Raw genomic sequence first — 20,606 nt, forward strand, 5'->3', positions numbered from 1 at the left:
AAGAGATAGAGATCAAATATGCAAAAAACAAAAAAATAAGTAAGAGCTGACGACATGGCGGCAAGGCCTTCAGGAGGCAAGATTGATTGGGTTCTGTATGGGGAAATGAAGCTAAAGAAATAAAAACAATGAGAAATACAAGTTTTCATGTATGCTTTTAAAAAGTTACATATTTTCAAGGTCACCCAAATATGCAGCTGCTAAAGTTAGTCTGATTTTTGTTGGATCCAAACTAATTTTATGAGCTATTGCAGTTCATAATTGTTGAAAAGTGGCAAGAAGCAACACACTACAATCACCAAAGACACTAGCAGTGTCTAGGAAGACTAATATATTTGTGAATATGAACAATTTTCTCATTTAAAAACAAACATTAAGAACTACTATCAAACAACATACAAACCTCTGTCTTTTTTTTCACACTGGAAGATACTCTGTGGACTGTTGTAAAACAGATATTAAACTCTTGGATAATTGAAGGGTACAAGCTATTGAAATCTAGAAGCAAAATGAATTTGTCATAAAAACCTGAAACAAAAAAAACAAAAACAGAACTCAAGTTACAATGTGCAACTGTACAATGTTTGACAAGATAAAAATTATATTATAAAATAATAGCGGGGAGGAAAAGAGTCTGTGTTTTGGCACACACAAAAGTTGACCTCATGTAGACAGAGTCCAAGACCCAGGAGTGCCAACCTAAAATGTATTTTACATTGTTTCAAGAAGTAGTTTGGTTTATTATAAAATCAAGATTTCACCACAGGATCCAGTCCGTATTTAGATCTGGAACACAACACTATTTCTAATTATTATAGTTCACTAGCAGTAAAAATACCAATGTGTCAGAAGTGGAACGATTCAACCCTGTTAACTATCCAGGGATGAACAGATAGCTTCTATTTTTCTGTGGGATACTTTTATACAGTTGTCACCACAAGAAGGAGACACCGAAAGAAACTCAAGTATCCATAAGTTTGGATTTAAAACAAATAATGGAAGATCTTCACAAAACCAATATACACACCAAAAGTGTTATCTTTCCATGTTTACTAGTACAGTTGTATTTGTCTATTGATATCAAATAGATGGTTTGAACTGAAGGCACCAATTATTTGTCTTCATTTTGCTTATTATATACACTTTACATATTTGACATTTAACTACAAATTTGTACACAAATTTTTCATCCCACATGCTCCAGTGATATAAGAAGAAAACTATTTACTTTCATGGAACAGCTCAATTAGGTCTAAATACCATAAGCATGCATTTTCCTCCTCCACATTTGACAGAAGATATGCTACTGCTCAATTAACACTAATGTTTTTTCCGGTATTCCCAAAATGGAAACAGCAGTGGCATTTGTACAACATGTAGTATTGCTTTACTTGCTCTTCCTCTAAAACTCCCACTATTACTGTATTTAAATTTCACCAAGGAAGAACAAGCAATATTTGAAGTGCTCCAAATGAATAGTATGACTGGATCTCATTCATTCTTTTTTTTCCCCCTATGTCAACCGCTTTGAGACCTTTGTTGTTGAAAATAAATTCTTAATAATTTCCTTAATAATCTCCTTTTCCATCCATGATTTGACCCAAGTAGTGAAGCTATCAGGTCTTACCAACTTTTGGATCCAGAACTAAACCTCCAGAATATGCTGCCTTTTTGCGTCCTATCTTTGATTTATTCTGGTCACCTTCAAAATTTTCATCTTCATCCAGCTGTATGAGACAAAACACAGGACAAAGCTGAAGTTCCAATTATAAATTATGCATATATATTTAAGAAGTTAGATATCAGTAACTATGATTGCCACACTGAAGAAAAACAGTAAATTTGAAAGATTTTATTTATTTTTTAGTTGTTTACATAAAATAAACCTATTTGATAAAGGACAGGTCACTTACCTCTAATGGTGTTTCTTCAAGTGGTCTTCAATACATTCACACATATGGGATTTGTGCCTGTGCAAAGAACAGTTCAGAATCTAGAGAATAAAATAGATTTTGGCGGTACCCCTGCCCCCTTTGTAGCTACTTTCTCACTGTCCCACCTTGTTCCCTCAATTCGAGCCACCACCGCAGCATTCATCTATGAAGTAGCAGAAGGCTGCAGTAGGGCAAGCAGGTGGGCTGTGTGAATGCAGAGATGACCACTCAAAGAAACACCATTACAGGTAAGCAACCTGTCCTCCTTCCTTCATAGTCTCTGTGCATCACATATAGGAGCTAGTGAGACTCTTACCTGAAATACAGAGGAGAGGCAGCCTTAGCATGTAGCAACTTGAAGAACTGTGGGTCCAAAGAAGGCATCCCTCCTGGCAATCAAGTCCAGGGCATAATACTGGATGAAGGTCAAGGTCTGGGACCACATTGAAGCTCTGCAAATGGCATCCAGCGGAACTCCAAAGAGAAAGGCAGCTGAGGTTGCAACAGAGTGTGTAGCATGAGCGCAGAGTGAGGCAGGTAAAGGCCTCTTTGCAAGTTCGTAACAGAAATTGATAGCCAAGCAGATCCAAGTGAAAAGACTCTGTGTGGAAGCTTGAAGGCCCGCATTGGGTCCTGAGCAGCAGACAAATAAGGCTGGAGAACTTCTGAAAGATTTGGTCCTCTGGATGCAGAATGATAATGCCCTGCAAATGTCCAATGAACGCCATCTCCATTCTTAAGCATCCTGTGGCTGTGGGGAAAGTACCAGCAGGATGACCCAGAGTGATGTAGTGGTTAGAGTGCGGGACTAGGACCGGGGAGACCCGAGTTCAAATCCCCATTCAGCCATGAAACTAGCTGGGTTACTCTGGGCCAGTCACTTCTCTCTCAGCCTAACCTACTTCACAGGGTTGTTGTGAAAAGAGAAACTCAAGTATGTAGTACACCGCTCTGGGCTCCTTGGAGGAAGAGCGGGATATAAATGTAATAACAACAACCACCTCTTGAGACAGATGAAACTGTGAGATCGTCTTAGAAAGGAAGGTGATGTCAGGCATCAGATAAACCTTATCCTTATGGAAGGTGAAGAAATGAGGATCAGCTCTAAGCTTGCGTACTCAGCGGGCTGATGTGATCGCCACCAAGAAGGCCATTTTCAGGGTGAGGATTCCGAGATCCACCATGGACATTAGCTCGAAGGTTTTTCCAGGCAACATGTTCAAAACCAAAAGGGAAGTCCCATGCAAGGGCAAGGTCTTGGAAGGAACAAACCAATGGGTCCCTATAAAAACATCTTAACAAGAGAAACTTTCAACAGCGAACCCTTAACATGGTAAGCTGAGATGGCTGCCAACTAAACTTTAAGTGAAGGGACAGAGTCTCATAGGCATCGTGGTGGCTATCGGTATTGGTCTTGATGTCGAAGCCCTTCAGGTCCTGAAGTGTACAGGCAACATCGATGGGGTTTTCGGGATCAATACTGGAACTTCCTTGTTGTCAGAGTTGACACTGAGCCCCTGGCTCAGGAAACCATGGAAGGTGCCGCCCGAGGGCGCTCTGTCCGTGAAATCCAAAATGGAGAGAAGTGTCTTAGCTGTGTTCAGATCGAAGCCACATCCATTGTTAAAGGGTCATCTTTTGACTCGAACCCGATGATAGAGACAGCTAATGATGTTAGTTGCTGGCGTTGTGGAGTTGTCTCCCTCGGCACTGAGAGTAACTGTACTGGAGTTTGTGCTGAAGACAATGCCTGAAGCCGATGTGGTGTCAGTGAGACAGTAGCTAATGGAGAGCAGAGCACTTCCTTCTATGTTGACACAACGTCAATGTGCTGCTGTCTTGACATCGAGAGCGTCAGTGACAGTGGATGGCAAGGAGCCCACAGCTCCGATGGCAAAGGGGTTCCAGCCCTTCCCTTCGAAAGCTCTTTAGGACGCTTGAATACAGCTTCCGATGTCAAAGTGGTAGTGGATAGGGTCGATGTTTTAGACAGCACATGCACAAATAAACAGGTTGCTCACCTGTAACTGATGATCTGGTAGAGATCCGTCGACATCCATAAGAATGGGTTCTGCGCCTGCGCAGGAATCCCTGCGGTAGCCATGCCTCAGCTTGTCGAGGCGTCCAAGCCCCGCCCACACGCAGCGCGTGCTATTTAAGAGCGGGGCTGGGCGCCATGTTCCTCAGTTCTTTCGACGACCGCCAAGAAGGGCGATCATCGCAGATGGACATCATGAGTGGAGACGAATAGATACGGTACGCGGTTTTCAAGGACAGCAATTTCAAAGACGTCAAGGCCAGAGGTTCAAAGGGTTTTTGCATCAGCGAAGAAAGGACCAAAGACAGGCTCCAAGGTTCCACCGGCGGTCTTACTGGAGGATAGACATTGGAGAGGCCCTTCAGGAAGGCTTTGCTGAGGGGGTGTGAGAAGAGAGTAACACCGTCGCAGCCCGGGTGAACGGATGATAGGGCGGCAAGGTGAACTTTGATAGAAACATTTGCAAAGCCCTGCGATTTAAGAGTGGACAAGTAGAGGAGTACTTGACGAACGGAGGCCCATTTTGGCAGAAACCCATGGGATTTCGCATAAGCCTTAAATCGAAGCCATTTGCTGTGATAATTTTTCCTGGTTGACAATTTCCTTTGGTTCAACAATATATCATCTAAAAGTTTATTCGCCAAGCCATCAGACGGAGAGTGAGAATGTCTGGGTGGAGTACGAGGCCATTGTCCTGCGAGAGGAGGTCCGCTTCTGGTGGGAAGCGATGGTAAAGATTTCCGGACAGTCTGCGTACTTGTGGAAACCATGGTTGTCTTGGCCACCATGGCATCACGAGGATGCAGGGAGTTGGGTGCGCTAGGAGTCGAGCCACCACTCTGGCAATTAAGGGTTGAGGTGGAAACATGTAGGGCGTTTCCAGTGACCAGTCCATCTGAAAAGCATCCCCCAATGATAGTGGGTCGTGACCTGCTCTGGAACAGAAGCGAGCACACTTTTTGTTTGTTGAGGTCGCAAACAGGTCCACTGATAGACGAATCCACTGACAGAATAGCGGATTGATGTATCTTGGATTGATTTCCCATTCGTGGTGAGTGTCGTTCAGGAATACTCGACTGAGATTGTCCGCCAAGCTGTTCTCTAGGCCCTTGATGTGGGCTGCGAGAAGGTAAATTTTGTGGCGGATGCACCAGTGCCACATCTGGAGGGCTAGAGCGCACAAGCTCCGGGAGACCGTCCCGCCCTGGCGGTTTATGTATGCTTGCGCTGTCGTGTTGTCTAATTGTACTTGTACACAGCTGACTTGCAACAGTGGTAGGAAGGACCGTAGAGCCAGAAAAACTACCAGAAATTCTAGGAAGTTTATATGGAGTTGAGTTGGGTTGAGGGACCACTTGCCCTGCGTCCGCCGGCCTGCACAATGCGCTCCCCATCCTAGCAGGGAGGCATCCGTTGTTAGCCAGACTGTTGGGGAAGGAAGCGGGAAAGGTACTCCCTCCAGGAGGTTCCTGCGTTCCGTCCACCAGGAGAGAGATTGAAGTATGGGAGTAGGTATCAGTAGGCGTTTCTCTTGGTTGTGTCTTGCAGGGTGAAAAACTGAGAGGAACCAGAGCTGTAGCTTCCTCATTTTTAGACGGGCATAGTGAATCACCGCATTGCAGGAGGCCATAAGGCCCAATAAGCGCTGGATGGAGCGTGCCGTCTGGGTGGGGTGATCCCGAAAGAGCGTTACCATGTCCTTGATCAAGACGTACCTCTCTTCTGGTAAGTATGCTCTTTGGCGCATTGTGTCTAATACCGCTCCTATGTAGTTTGCCACCCGCATAGGTTCCAGGTGTGACTTTTTCCAATTGACTTGGATGCCTAGGTCGTGAAGGACCGACAGAACATAATGGATCTGCGAACGTAACTCGTCTGGATCCCTTGAGGTCAGGAGCCAGTCGTCCAGTAAGGGTAGACCGTGATGCCATGTGTTCTCAGGTAGGCAATCACTGGCGCCATACATTTCGTAAAGACCCTTGGGGCGGAGGACAGGCCGAAGGACAATACGTTGTATTGGTACACTTGGTGACCGACCGTGAAGCATAGGAATTTCCGATGTGGAGGCCGAATGTTCACATGGAAATAGGCGTCCTTGAGATCCAGCGTTGCCAACCACTGTTCCCCTTGGAGGAGCGGGAGGATTTGCTGCAACGCCATCATTCTGAACTTCCTGACATGAACAAACTTGTTTAGGTTGCGTAAGTCCATAATCGGACGGATGCCCCCGTCCCGTTTCGGAATTTGAAAATAACGGGAGTAGAATCCATCTTGTCTGTCCATCCACCGTACTGGGGCAATTGCCCCTTTCTCCAGTAGTTCCCTGACCTCCTCCTGTAGTGTAGAGGAAGGAGGAATTAATGTTATTCCCCTGAACCGTGGAATCGACTTGAATTCGATGGCATATCCTGAAGATACGATCTGCAAGACCCAACGGTCTGATGTTATATGTTGCCATGCAGGGGCATGGCTTGCCAGCCTGATGGAGGGTTGAGCCGGCCAGGGGTCGTTGGAGGGACCCATCAGTTGAGATGTTATTGCCCCCGACGGCGGGGACGGGGAATGGAGAATTGGTGGTGGACGGACCTGAGTTTCAAAGGCGCTTCTGCGTTTCTGGCCCTTTGGTACGTTGGGCTTGATTTGATTTGAACTTGTTCTGGTAAGTGCGCCGATGATAAGGCTGGTAGGACTTGCGGAAGTCTCTACGGTCTTGTTGTCTGAAAGAAGGGCGCTGCTTATTATACGTGGAACGGTACTTGGACACGTACGTAGAAGTGGATGATTGTGCGGTAAAAGTTTTCGCAGTAAACTTAGATTATTTAAGTTGTTCCATTGTGGCATCTGTGGTTTCGCTAAACAGGCCGGAGCCGTCAAAAGGAAGACCTATCTTTTCTCTCATGTCCATTTGCAAGGTAGTAGACCGGAGCCAAGCATGCCTGCGAAGAGTGATAGCGGCCGTCATGGCTCTGGACTCGCTTTCAGCTAGGTGTTTGGCAATACTGAGTTGTTGTCTAGTCAGATCACCCGAGCGTTCCAGAACCTTTTGAAAGTTAACCTTGGACTCTTCCGGTGACAGGTTGTCAAGTTCAGTAAACAATCCTTCCCAAAGACTGTGAGTGTATTTGGCGGTGCACGCTGCGTAATTAGCAACTTTGATTGAGAGGCACGCAGTTGAATAGATTTTCCGGCCTAAGAGGTCTAATTTCCTTCCCTCTCTTTCAGGAGGAACAATATGCCGCTTCCCAGATTTTGAGGTAGAGGCACAGTCAATTACGAGGGAATTGGGAGCCGGATGTTTTAGAAGGTACGTATTGTCTTTTTCCATTATATGATAAAGGCTCTCCAGTCTTTTAGAAGTAGGGGTGGAAGTATGGAGTACTTCCCAAGCACATTTAGCGGCCCTTGTGATTACAGGGAGCATCGGGAGGGCTACTGGGGCTGTCGATTGTGACTTCAACATAAAATTATAGACGGGATTGTCTATTGTCGCCAGTTCGGAGCGTAGGTCGAGCCCTAGGGCGTCTGCCATGGTACGCACATGACGGTGGTACGCTTTCATTTCTTCGTTGGGTGAAACATACACTGTCGGTGCCACATCCGTGGGAGGTTCAATAATGGTCTCCTCTCCTTCGGGGTCCGATTCGAAATCAGACGAGCCATAATGTTCAGAAGGCAAGGCTGTTGGAGAAGTAGGTGCGGTCCCCTGAGAATGCACTGAAGGAGTGGGAGGTGAAGGCAAGGGTGCTGTCTGAGCAGCTACGGAATGGGTTACCGGCGGTTTCGTTTGCACGCAGGCATTGAAGGTGATAACTGTAGGTGTTTGCGTCGCTGAGTGTCTAGTTGCTGTGGAGGGAGTATTAGTAGACGCAGATATCGTGCGTACAGCCACTGTGGCGGGAAGGGACGTCAGTGGTTCCCATGACACGGTTGGTAAAGAGGTTTGAGAACCAGTCGAGATTGCAGGGCCCGAACCAGGTATATGTGGCGGTGGGGTATGGGTGAACCCACAAGTGTGCCAAGGCAAAGGGCTTTGCAGCTGGGCCGCAGAGAGCGATGGTACTTCGTGGACAGGATGAGTCGAAGTTGAATGAGATTCCTCCTCCGATGCCGGAAAAACCTCGAAACGTGGCTTGTGAAGGTGTGCTTGCTGTGGAGTCCAAGAGCGACAGGAGCGACTGAGTCGTAGTCGGATGTAGACCAATTTCAGCCTCTTGAGTATCTCCGTCGATATCGAAGTTCGGGGGTGGAGATCGATATCGAGGGATCACCTGCCTTGATGCAGTAATCAACGGCGTGTGTAGCGACAGCAGCGCGCTAGGTCCCGGAGGCGGTGGTGTTGAAGGTGGAGAGGAGGGAACCGGTGTCGGAGCAGGCGAGAGGGAACTTGCTCTCGACGCTGAAACATTCGGTATCGAGGGCCTCGGCGTCGACAGGCGAGTCGGCGTCGAAGATGGTCGATGTCGAGCAGTAGGGGGAGGCGTAGCATCTCCCGTTAGATCAATCAATCGTCGACGTTTTGTCGTAGATGTTGTCGCTGTTGCGTCCGCGTCGGGGTCACTGCTGGAGGTCGATGGAACTCGACGCTTACGGCCGATCGGTGTCGAGGATGTCTTTGCAACCGAGGAGACTGCGCTCGTAGGCAACGGACGGTTCGATGTCGAAGGTCCGGACTTTTTCGAAATCGAGGATATGGACTTTGAATGTGGAGATCCCGGATGCGTAGACGTTGAAGTTTTCGACCTCGAACGCGGTGTGGAAGCAGATTGAGCTCTCGATGTCGAGGGGTGAGGTGTACCCGGTGTCGAGAGACTTAACACCTCATCATAGATTGCTGCTCTGAGGCGAAGCGCTCTATTTTTTCGTGTCTGCTTCAAAAAAGACAGACAAATTTTACAAGTTGAAACATTATGTTCTTCGCCCAGGCACATAAGGCATAATTCATGGAGGTCTTTGGAAGGGAGCTTTGCATCGCAACCCTTACACCTCTTAAAAGACTTTTTATCGTCCGCCATAGCGCGACGACAGGGAAGTCAAGTCCAGTCCGTGTCAAGCCAGTCGTTTGTCGGTAGCCGTTCCTTGTCAACTTTAGAGGAGTCCGTCAGCCAGAAAAAGAGGGTCATACACGAAGTGATCAGTCCGAGAAAAAGAAATCGTCTCTGAAGAGAATACTGAGGTAACTTTCCGACGAAGAGGTGGCAGACCGAGGTCCACACGCGAAGGCAGTCGGAGAAGAACTGAGGAACATGGCGCCCAGCCCCGCTCTTAAATAGCACGCGCTGCGTGTGGGCGGGGCTTGGACGCCTCGACAAGCTGAGGCATGGCTACCGCAGGGATTCCTGCGCAGGCGCAGAACCCATTCTTATGTCTGTCGACGGATCTAGATCCAGATCTCCAGGCACCAGCTTCGACATTGACCTCAAAGTCAACATCAATCCCGATGAAAAGTCTGGTCTCAGCGTCGGCAGTCACTGTGTCGTCATAGAGCGCCTCGTGCAAATGAAGGGCACAATTTTTAAAGGTTTGTTTGAAGAAGGAAGTACACATTCTGCAAACTGCCCTGAGCCATTTTTGGAAGGGTGGTATACAAATAAAATAAAATAATAACTGCTGGGTTGTGCTGCTCTCCCAGATAGGGAGGCAGGCAGGCATTGTGGCAGTCAGTTGACGGGAGCTTTCCACCACACTCAGTGCATCTCTTAAAAGTTTTCTTTACTTACATCTGTCTCAAGTAAACTGTGGAGCATTATTAAGAAGTCCAGCATCCAACATCCAAATAACACCACAAATTACACTTTATCTCTTCCAGAACTGATCTGAAGCCAAGGAGCAGCAGCCAACAAGTTGCTGACACTTTGGCGGTTGGAAAGGAACTGACAATATGGCACCCTAACCGCCAATATCAACGGACATGCCGAGTGTGTAGGCTGAGGTGCAGGCGCCATGATGAGCTAGCGAATCTATCTGCAATGTCCCTGCACAGGCGCAGTATCCATTGCTTATGGATTCCAATGGATCATGATCCAGATCCTGGGTCTGCTGTATTAGCCCACTTGCAGGATCCAGACTTCTTTTGGATCACTCCAAAGATATGTGCCTATTGAAAGAGAGTGTGCACGATTTGGGATGTCTGGGAATCATCACAGGAAAGCTTACGAATGTCAGAACTGTGCACAGAAAAGCCACATCCTGTTTTGTGACACCACAGAGAAGAGTAGAATGCTCTACACTTAAGTTGCCCTTCATAAAGACATAGTTTTCCATCTCTCTTCCATTATTTTATTCACCTCTTCCACAATATGTTCTACTCACTGCAGGGAAGAAGGAAGAACTAAAACATGATCTGTGTGTCTGGAGAGTATTTATTTGTTGCATTTTATACTGCTTTTTCTGCCTTGACAAAGGCACTCAAAGCAGCTTACAATATTAAACCATGTTACACAAGATTTACAATGTATTGTTATCTCAGGCCATTGATGGTTATCTCAGCTATTTTAAAGACCTGAGGACAAGAGCTCCCAGATCTGGGCACCTCCTTTCGTGTCTTCCCCTCAGGGCACAAAGGTCTTTCAATACTCCTGGGAAGGTGGGGGAAGGGCTGACCCAACAATCTTCACAGGCCAGTACTGGTCTTTATGGGAGCTGATGTTATGCTCTCCCCTGGCCTGGGTGCCTGCTTTCTTGTCTTCCTCTCAGGGCACAATATAGGAAAGGTTTTTCTATCCCTTAGAAAAGAGGAGGCACTCAGCCTGCCCAGTCTAAGGCTGTGATTGGTGCTGCTATCCTGTAAGATGACTTTCTTTCTGTGGCTTTACCAACTGTGTGGATCCCATCGCTCCTTGCTCCTTCTATAGAAACTTTAATCTAAGGTTCTTTCCATGACTTCAGACACAGAGAAGAAGCTGTTAAGATACTGCTTCAATCTCAGGAGAGGGTGGGATACACTCCAACACAGAGCACACATTTCACCAGAAGGGTAAGCGACTACCAACTGGCACTGCTCTTGTGCCCCATACCCAAGATGCTTCTCCTGATGGCAAAGCCCTCAGCCTTTTCTGAAGGATAGGAGATAGTGCTGCCTCTGCCCATAGGGCAGGGAGAGCGAAACCCGGAAGAGGTAAGCAGATGAAATGCCACTCTGCATTTTTCCATAGTTGATCTGGTACTTCCATTGCTGCTGACAGGTCACACCAGCAAAAAAAAAAAAAAGCACCAAGTCAATCTCATCTTCTCAGCACCCAAATCTGAGCACTTTATTGCCATAAAGCAGAGGATAACAGGTTTCTGAAGAATGTGAAAGTGTCCATATTCCCTCCCTCCCTCCTGATATATCTATGTACAGTGCAGATGGGAGATTTTTAGCCTCATTACACACAACCCTGGCTTTTATCCCCACATTCATTTTGTACACTGCCCCAAACTTCCATCTCCAGGCAGTTTACAGCAAAATAAAACCACGTTGAGATTATTTTAATGAAAAGCAGTACAGTTGTCCCTCATCAATCACAGGTTTCCCAATCGCAGATTTGAGTATCCGCAATTGGGAAATTGTCACCATCCTCGCCAACCGCAACCCAAGTATTCATGGTTTGGCGCTTTTCAAAAATCTGAGCAGTTGCGGGGGGGGGGGGAGATTTCCAGAGGACAGAGGGCAATTTTTCTTCTATCTCTCTCTCTCTTTCTCTGGGGGTGAGGGGGTACTTTCCTGATCATGATTCCCCTAACTCAGTTTCCTATTCATGTCAATGTCTTACCTACCACAAATCTGCCAACTGCGAGGGTGTCCAGGAACAGAGCCCTCACAGTTTACGAGGGACAACTGTCTAGAAATCGAAAAACCAGTAAATAAAAACAGAAATTATAACCTTAAAACCACAAGTCTAGTTAAAAAGCCTAGGAGAATAAAGGTATCTTTAAAGACTTTTGAAAAGATGGGAAGATGAGTCAGTTCTTTTTTCAGCAAGAAGTGCATTCCAGAGTCTCAGGCAGCAACAGAGAAGGCCAGTCCCTGGGTAGCCACCAGATGAGGTGGTGGCAACTGCAGATAAACCTCTCCAGATGATCTCAATGGGCCATGGGACTCATAGTGAAGACAAAATTCTCTTAAATACCCTGGGCCTACGCTGTTTAGGGCCTTATAGGTTATAACAAGCACCTTGGATTTTGCCCAGAAACTTACTAGTAGCCATTGTAGGAGTAATATGATCTCTCCGAGATGACCCAGAGACCAACCTGGCTGCTACATTCTCTACCAACTAGAGTTTCCGGTCTACATACAAAAGCAGCCCCACACTGAGCGCATTGTAGTACTCAAGTCTGGAGGTTAACAGCATATGTGTTACTGTTCTAAGGACATTTATCTCAAGAAACAGACACAGCTGGCATATCTGCCAAAGCTGATAGAAAGTACCTCTGGCCACTGCCTCATCCTGAGTCACCAGGGAGAGGTTTGGGACCAAAAGCACTACTAACTGTATACTTGTTCCTTATGGGGAAGTGTGACCCCATCTTTGATAATATAATATCTTGGATACTAATTTCCCTTTTTACTTTCCTTTCTTCTTCAGCACATCCCCTCAGTTACCTCTACCATAAATCCTGGAAGCTACTGAGCACGGAACCTTGTCAGGCCTTTTAGTTTTTTAAATTTTATTTTTCTATCAATTACAAACTACACTTTTTCTGCTTAACTGGGGAGTTCACAAGTATGTCGGCTTCATAAGATGTGCCATGATGAGAAGGAAAAATGCAGTGCAACTATTTATGACAGATGGACCTTGTGATAGACTTTAGATGAGTTCAAATACAGCACACATCTGCAAAGAAACAGATTGTGCCTTCTCATTCCTAGGAAGAGCACCACAGCAAAAAAATACCACACTGGCTATCGGCCAGAGCAACTACAAGGCGCTTGCTTCTCCTCCACACTGCCGAACAAAACTCTGCTCCAGTTATCAGTTGTCCCAGAACTGAAGATGTGAGGGAGAAAGTATATTTTGACCTCTGCCATTAACCAGAGGAAAAGAGGCCAAGTAGTTTAAAAAAAATTTTTTAACTGTTGTAAGGCACCTTGGGGATCACATGAGAGAGATAAACAAATGGGTCTTCACCTTTACATTCATCCTGCCAAACTCCATGAGTGTCAGCAATCTGGCCACCCAGAACGGAAGTCCAGGAAGATAGTTCACAATACAAACTGGGCTGCATCAGCGAAACACGGCTTGGAAATATTTCTATCTGGCTCTGGCTGAAAGCTGTCGACACGAGGGATGACAAACGTTGTCTTCCAGCGGTTAGCTGAAAGCTGTAGATGTGCTTTATAGTCCAAGCTGATAACTCTCAGCTGGCAGAGATTCAAGGCTTATCAGCCCTCTGCAAGAGGTGTTTACTTCTCCTGATAGTTTCCAGCTATGCCCTTCATCTTGTGATGCACCGCTGCTGTGGAGTCAGTGGGGGTTGACTGCACAGCTCATCTTCTGGTTTGTCCGTCATTGCCTCTGCTGCCTCAGACTGCTGTACCTGCTCTGAAACATCAGCTGGACCTGCCTCAGCCGTCTCTTGGGAACTGATAGCCGGGCTCTGCCCCTCAGGCACCCCTGCATCGGCTGAAGGGCTGTCAGCTTCACCTTCCTCCTCGCTATCTGAGAGCGAGGGCATGACAATGAGATTTACAGATAACCAAGCTCAATATCAGTAGGACTAAAGGCTAGTTAAATCTACTGAGAAAAAGCAGTTTAGATAGTGGAATGAAAATGATTTTCTGAGCACTTTTCCCCTGCTAAACCAATGACCTATAGAAAAAAAACTTTAAAACCTGAAGAGTAACTCAGCAATGGAATTACTGAAATCCGTAATGTGAGCTCTTTATTGGCTTTCAGGAGAGTTCTTAAGACCTATATGTTTGGCCTGGCCTTCCAAGGTTTTTAAATTGTTTTTCAGGGTTTTAAAACTGTTTATTGTTTAACTGTTTTATGGTATTTTATAATGTTTAATTTTAATTGTCGATTGATTTTAACTGTTTTTGTTTTATCTGTAAACCACTCTGAGCCAATTTTGGAAGGGCAGTATAAAAATTGAATGTGAATGACTAGATGCTTGAAGAGGTCATGTGTTATGCTAGTTTTCAAGGGCAGAAAACTGGATTATCATCCTGTACCTATATTTCAGGTAGATAAGCCTGTCTTTGGCATGGGCTTATTTTAGATAACCCATTGCTTCCTTTACAGTTGTACAATTAGGATTCTGAGATAGTAGCTTGCACTGAAAAATTTCTAACTAGCTGGGCCAGGCACAGAACATCTGCGCCTCTAGTTTACCTCAGCTGTTATCCCTCCCGCCTGCCCACACGCCGGTACTTATTTTCAGCCTGCCATCCACCCTCCCACCGGCCACCTCAGCCCGCCACCTCCTCCAAACCGGCACCTCCCGCTGGCGGCTGCCTTTTCTTGCCGGCCTTCCAGCCATCCGCTTCCTCCGGCCCGCAGCTGCAGTTCCTCCTGGCGGCCCACTGATTCCTCCTGGAGCCCGCCCACTCGCCCCTTCCTCCAGCCCACCGCCGTGCTTCTTCCCAGTGGCCGCTCCAGCCACCCGCCTGTTCACCAGTAGTGGCTGGCCACCCGCCTGCCATCGTCTTCTTCGGCCATCCACCACCACCGCCGCCATATTTTTTTTCTCTAGCCCGCCCCGTGGCTATCCGGCAGCTCTCCAAACTCTCGCGAGAAATGCCACACAAGATTAGCCACAGGTAAGTCTTAGAGAAATAAATATAAAGAAGATATTTTTCAAAAATATTTTTAAATAAATGCTTTGACATCAAGGAAACATTTTTAAGAATATGAACCAGAATATTAAGCTATTGGGAGGAAATTACACTCACCTGTTTCTGATTAGGCTTTTTAAAGAGTTGCTTATCAGGCACAATAAAATCCTTTTCATAAAATGCATGAAGCAGCAAGAATTCATTACGCTCAGCTCGCCCACCCATCAGCGTCCTCGACTACAGGAAACCAAACAGCACAAAGATGCAGTTAGAAACAGAAGTCAAAAGACTAAGCAGTTATATTGTACTAGTATGTGAAGCCACCTAATGGCGCAGCAGGAATTGACTTGCCTAGCAAGTATGAAGTTGCCGGTTCGAATTCCTGCTGGTACCTATATCAGGAAGCAGCGATATAGGAAGATGCTGAAAGGTATCATCTCATACTGCATGAGAGGAGGCAATGGTAAACTCCTCCTGTATTCTACCAAAGACAACCACATGGCTCTGTGGTCGTGTGGAGTCGACACCGACTTGACGGCACACTTTATTTTTATGTGAAGCCTGTTGTTGACCAGGTGAAATCATTTGCGTAATTACACTTACAGGAAAGTTCAAGCAATTAAATATGTAATAGAATTTGTTATTAATGTATTTTCAAAGGGGAAATAAAAAAACAATTTGAATTTTGTTGGATTTCAACTTCAAACATCATTTATTTTACTGAGTAATTACCATAACAGTAAATTTGAATCACAGTAAATTTGAATCTGAGAAAGATCTTCTGCTTCTCTTGGGCATGTCATCATTTTGGAATTATTGATATGGTTACTGAGTGTTAAAAATCTGTTGAGAACAAATACAGTTAAAACTTTCAGTAGCTTTTAGAGGGGATCATCGGATAGCATGTTCCTCACCTCCTTCTCCCCACTTCAGTCCAATGATCCCCTCCAAAAGCTACTCAAGGTTCCCATCCTCAGCAGCATCTTCTCAGGGGGATCAGAGAACTGCAGTGGGGATAAGGGGATGAGGAAAAGGCTTGCTATAGTGCAGTTGTGTGAACTGGATTACCATTACTGTTACTGTAGACACAAAATATCCGACCTCTCTTACTTACTCAATACATTGGTATCATAAGCCATCTCTAACATAAGCAGCATATGCTACAATAACTAGACTGTTCTAGGATACGTTGCATTCATTTATGTTATTTCAAAAGAAGAACCAATTTTAGTGGAGGGAAATTGTATATTCAAATGCAGCACAACTGCAAAGGAGTTTGGTAAGAAGGAAAGTTAAAATTTACCATTACATTTCCAGCAATATTTGTAATCTGTAGTGCTAGTGGAAGAACATTCAGCTCGCACATTATTTGTAAAATGTACTTGGCATCAATCCAGGTGTTCTCAAGCATGTAAAGTAAACAAGGAGAATCACTACGAAGAAGAAGAGGCAATTTTAATAAATTTGCTCACATTTTCTGAAGGTACACATATACAAATTGCCATCACATGCCTATAAAGCCAGAGCTCACAAGTGATTACCTACATAAGAAATTTAAAATGTAACAGAAATCCTATTTGACTGCAAAAAATTACACTAATTACTTAGTACCCATTTCAACTCATGTGAAGGAAAATGTAGTACTACCAAGTAGTATAGCATCTGTATATAAGTAGTATAGCATCGGTAGCACTCCAGTGTGACAGGACCTCAAAAGTGTAGCAGATTACATAGAACAAAATATTCATTAGTGATCAGCAGGGACTAGATTAAATACAATAGAAATAGACTTGGTGATGACCCAAAGGCCAAGTCTTTAGACTTTGAGGCTATAGGTAGGGATCTGCTCAGTTTACTCCTGTATAGTATCCAACAAGATTTTACCAGGATGTAAAATCATGCCATCCAACATCTAATGCCACACAGAAAATGAAAAAAAAGTCCTATTTGTATTAATTAGTATTTATAACTACATTAATCTACTGAATTAGCCAGGCTTAGTTTGAGTTCGAATTCACTAGCACTGAACATTAGAATCTCTTTTCACTGTGAAGAACAAAAGGCCATACTTTTGGACAGAGTAGGGGTGTGAACGAACAAACAGTTCAACAGCAAACGGAGCTACCACAAACCAGATTGGCCTTCAGGAAAGGTGGGCTGGTCTGAAATCTAACCTAATTTGGAGCAACCCACCGGTTCATGAACCAGTGCAACTGAACCAGCTGGAACTAGTTCACCAGGTTGAACAGCTATTAAGTTGTTTGTGAAGGGGATAAAAGTTAGGGCGGCAGTGAGGGTAGGTGGCTCCGGGCTGGGGCAAGAAGTACCCTTAGAAGTGGATGAGAAGGTGCTGCTTACTGGCATGATATTGCTCATGGAAGCTGCTGCAGTGCTCCCCCCAAAACAACGCAACTCCCAGCACTCACTCACCTAGCCTACATGCAGAGGCCAGATGAGTGAGTGCCAGGAGCCGCACCGCCACCGCACAGGGTGCTGGGCGAAGTGCCGCTGCAGCTTCCAGGAGCAGTACCAGGCTGATAAGCAGCACTTTCTAATTTAACTTTTAAAAGGTGCCTCTTGTCACCCCCCAGCACTGCCAACTCTCACTGGCCACCCTAAGCTTTATCCCCTTCACAAGCAACTTTATAGCCATTCAAACTGGAAAACCAGTTCAAGCAGGTTCGGTCAAACCAACCAGCTGGGCCAGTCAGCTCTACCAAACCAGTTTGCAGACCAGCAGTTCAGTACGAACTGCAGAAAATGGTCCGTGCGCACCCCTAATACAGAGACTCTCCCATTTTATTTTTCTTATATACCACCTTACTAAGGCAGCATATAGCAAGTCTTAAAAGCAGCAACTGTTATCCTAAGTTACTCAATAGTTCAACACAGAAGTTACTATAAAATATTAGTTAATTTCAATAGGACTTCCAATGAGTAATTTAGTTAGGATGTCTGCCCGCATATTTACTTACTACAGAGAAATCCATCTTGCTTTCACACATGTAGAATTAGAAGTTCAGACCAAAAGTTAAAACTTCTAGGCAGCTATGAACCTTGGCAGCATTCTGCTTTCCTAATAACTAAGCACTATACTTTATCCAGTATAATTTGGAGTAGGTTAGCTTACTTCTTTTCAATCTCCCTTTTTCCAAGGTAAATATCTTTAATATACAAACATGAGGAGAGCTTTTCATATTTCTCACACCTTTTGCACTTTGGATTCATTCACCTGAATAAGCAGAACAGTATGTTCCATATTCCATCTTTGTCTGAGCTGAGGTTGGCAGTTACTCACAACAGCGTAAGATATAAACCAAATGGTTCCCTGATTAATATCAATGGTTCTTTCCCTCACCTTCGAACGCTTGCTTTCTAGGACAAACCTATTATACAGATGATACCTATCTTGCCTGGTATGAGTAATAATTGGTACTATATATAGTACTGAAACCAAACTTTTCTAACAACCAAAGTGATTTGCCTACATTTATACACTCTTTATTCCTTTGAAATATTCACCCAGCGGCCAGGGTGGGGGGTCTGTAGTAGTCCAGGCACTTTGCCTCCCCAGCCCTAGCTGATTTACTTATTTTATCAGAAATCACCCTCACTGCTTGTGAGTTTGCTTTTTCATAATGAAATTATCTAACATCATACCTGTACATATTTCGGATCTCTTCAGATGGAATTGCCACTCTTTCCATTTTCAGAATCTGAACGACAAGTTCGGACAAATGATAGCTCTTGCAACGAATAAGCTCCTTTGCTGAAATTTCTATGTCACATATCATTCGACCACAAGCCGCATTTCTTTCAGCAAATCCACTACGACCCTTCATTGCCATAAAAAGAGATGCAGCTTAAGTTCTCATGTTTCTGTTTGGCATTCATTATAACAATTTTTACATGAGAAAGAAGTTACTCATTTCTTTCCCCCATATACATGCAAGTGTCAACAACCTTTTAGGGCTATAAAGGACATGAATCATCTTTCATCAGAAACTTAACAGTGCTAGCGAAAACCATTATGGTGTTGAGAGCAGCCCCTATGTTAACACACCCTACTCTTTTCAGTCTCCTGCTAGAAGGGAAGACCCCAGATTCAACAGTGTAGCAATGGCAGTAAAAAACTAGAGAGAAGCTTCTGGAAGGAGTATCAGTGGAATGAACATGAATGCACACACACTTACTTACTTACTCACTCTCTCGCCCATCCCTCCCAGCTCAGCTCATAAAGAGTTAAAAGGTTTTTGGTATGCAAACACAGGACATGTAGAGGTGTGACTCAATCTAGCTGAAACTTCCAGGAAAGCAAGCCTGACATGCATAACCCTCCTTCTTTAGGGGAAGTCACTTCAGGGGACAACAAGGGTGAAGACCAGTCCCCTTGGACCAGGGGTGTGTGTGTGTGTGTGTGTGTGTGTGTGTGTGTGTGTGTTCTGGTTGTGTGGTAGTGGTGGAAGGGGCTGCTGTTTGGAAAGCTGTTGTTGTTTTAAGTCTTGGGTGAGATTGGATTATAATGTGTCTGGGTTTGTCTGGAGATGGGGCGTATCCACTGATTATGGGGTGGCTTTTCCCGTGGTGATGGGGAATAAAAGTAGTAACACTGGCAAATCAGCAGGATGTTACAGGGGGAAGGAAAATCAGAAATCTACTAGCTGTTTCCCCTTCTGGCTGTCCTGCCAGCTCTTTGACCTCAGGGAACAGGACAGCCACCCACAGAACCTCACCAGGTTGTTCCAGAACAAATCAGAAATCATCCATGATTTGATTATGGATGAAGGAGCCGACCTGGTATGTATCACATAGACTTGGATGAAGGAGGTTGGTTGTCCTGTCTGGTCCCAGCTTCTCCCTCCAGGGTACTCTGTTGAGGAGTGCATGAGGGACCATGGGCGGGGAGGTGGAGTGGCTGTGGTCTATAAGAACAACATATCCCTTACCAGTATCCCTGTTGAAGTTTCTGACCATATCAAATGCGTGCACTTACGTTTGGGGACCAGGGATCAATTGGGACTTTTGTTGGTGTACCAATCACCCCACTGCCCAGTGGAGTCCCTAACTGAGCTGACAGACATGGTCTCAGGTTTGGCATTGAAGTCTCCCAGGCTTGTGGTGGTGGTGGACTCCAATGTTCACTTTGGGACCAATTTGTCCAGGGTGGCTGAGGAGTTCATAGTGGCTGTGACAACCATAGGCCTATCCAAATTGGTTTTCAGACCAACACACATTGTTGGTCACACACACAATCTGGTCTTTTACTCTGATCAGGGTGGTGTTACATGGGTTGGACTCCTGTGATTTCTCCATTGTCATGGACGGACTACCATCTGGTTAAGGTTGGACTTGCAACCAGTGTTGCCTCTAAGGCGTGTGCATGTGCATGAACTCACACATCTTTTTATGTCCGCTCAGTTAACTTTAGATCCCACTCAGGTTAAATCAGGAAGGCCTCACCCTGAATGCATGTGTGCGCACACTGCCTGATACTGCTGCCCAGAAAAAAAATCTAATTCTGCACACAGATGAAAAAAATTAGAGAGAACACTGCTTGTAACCATGTCCCACCTCTGCAGGGGTGAGGGGCCTATTAGGATGGTCCACCCAAGAAGGTTACTGGATCCAATAAGATTCCAAGAAGTCTTGGAAGGATTTACTAGTGGCTCTGCCAGTGTTCATGTTGATGCCTTGGTGGAGAATTGGAACAGCAAACTCGCCAGGGCAGTAGACATGATCATTCCTAAGCATACTCTTTGACTTGCTTCCAAACTGGCCCCTGTATAAGGAAGAACTAAAGGGCTGAAGCGGCAAGGTAGACAACTGGAGCACAAGTAGAGAAAGACTTGACTCAAATTCAACAAATTACAACATAGCA

General features: G+C 45.2%; 1 protein-coding gene and 1 non-coding gene across 4 annotated transcripts in view; both read right to left on the bottom strand.

The window, feature by feature from the left end:
• The window catches only part of POLA1 (DNA polymerase alpha 1, catalytic subunit), a 467,466-nt gene that overhangs the window by 380,165 nt on the left and 66,695 nt on the right, over positions 1–20,606 (bottom strand). For all 3 annotated transcript variants that reach the window (XR_008320234.1, XM_053312417.1, XM_053312419.1), the window contains exons 20-24: positions 18,389–18,564; positions 16,032–16,161; positions 14,846–14,965; positions 1,628–1,727; positions 404–528 (exon numbers count right to left, since the gene is read on the bottom strand). Coding sequence is in view for 2 of the 3 variants with exons in the window: in XM_053312417.1 (XP_053168392.1) it covers positions 404–528; positions 1,628–1,727; positions 14,846–14,965; positions 16,032–16,161; positions 18,389–18,564 (651 nt within the window). In the remaining variant the exon portion in view is untranslated. The remainder of the gene's footprint in view (positions 1–403; positions 529–1,627; positions 1,728–14,845; positions 14,966–16,031; positions 16,162–18,388; positions 18,565–20,606) is intronic.
• Positions 841–972, bottom strand: LOC128352695 (small Cajal body-specific RNA 24). The gene has a single exon (XR_008320589.1). It is a non-coding gene; the product is annotated as a small Cajal body-specific RNA 24 (non-coding RNA).

This window comes from Hemicordylus capensis, chromosome 3 (genome assembly GCF_027244095.1).
Source record: "Hemicordylus capensis ecotype Gifberg chromosome 3, rHemCap1.1.pri, whole genome shotgun sequence".
Taxonomy (NCBI): Eukaryota; Metazoa; Chordata; class Lepidosauria; order Squamata; family Cordylidae; genus Hemicordylus; species Hemicordylus capensis.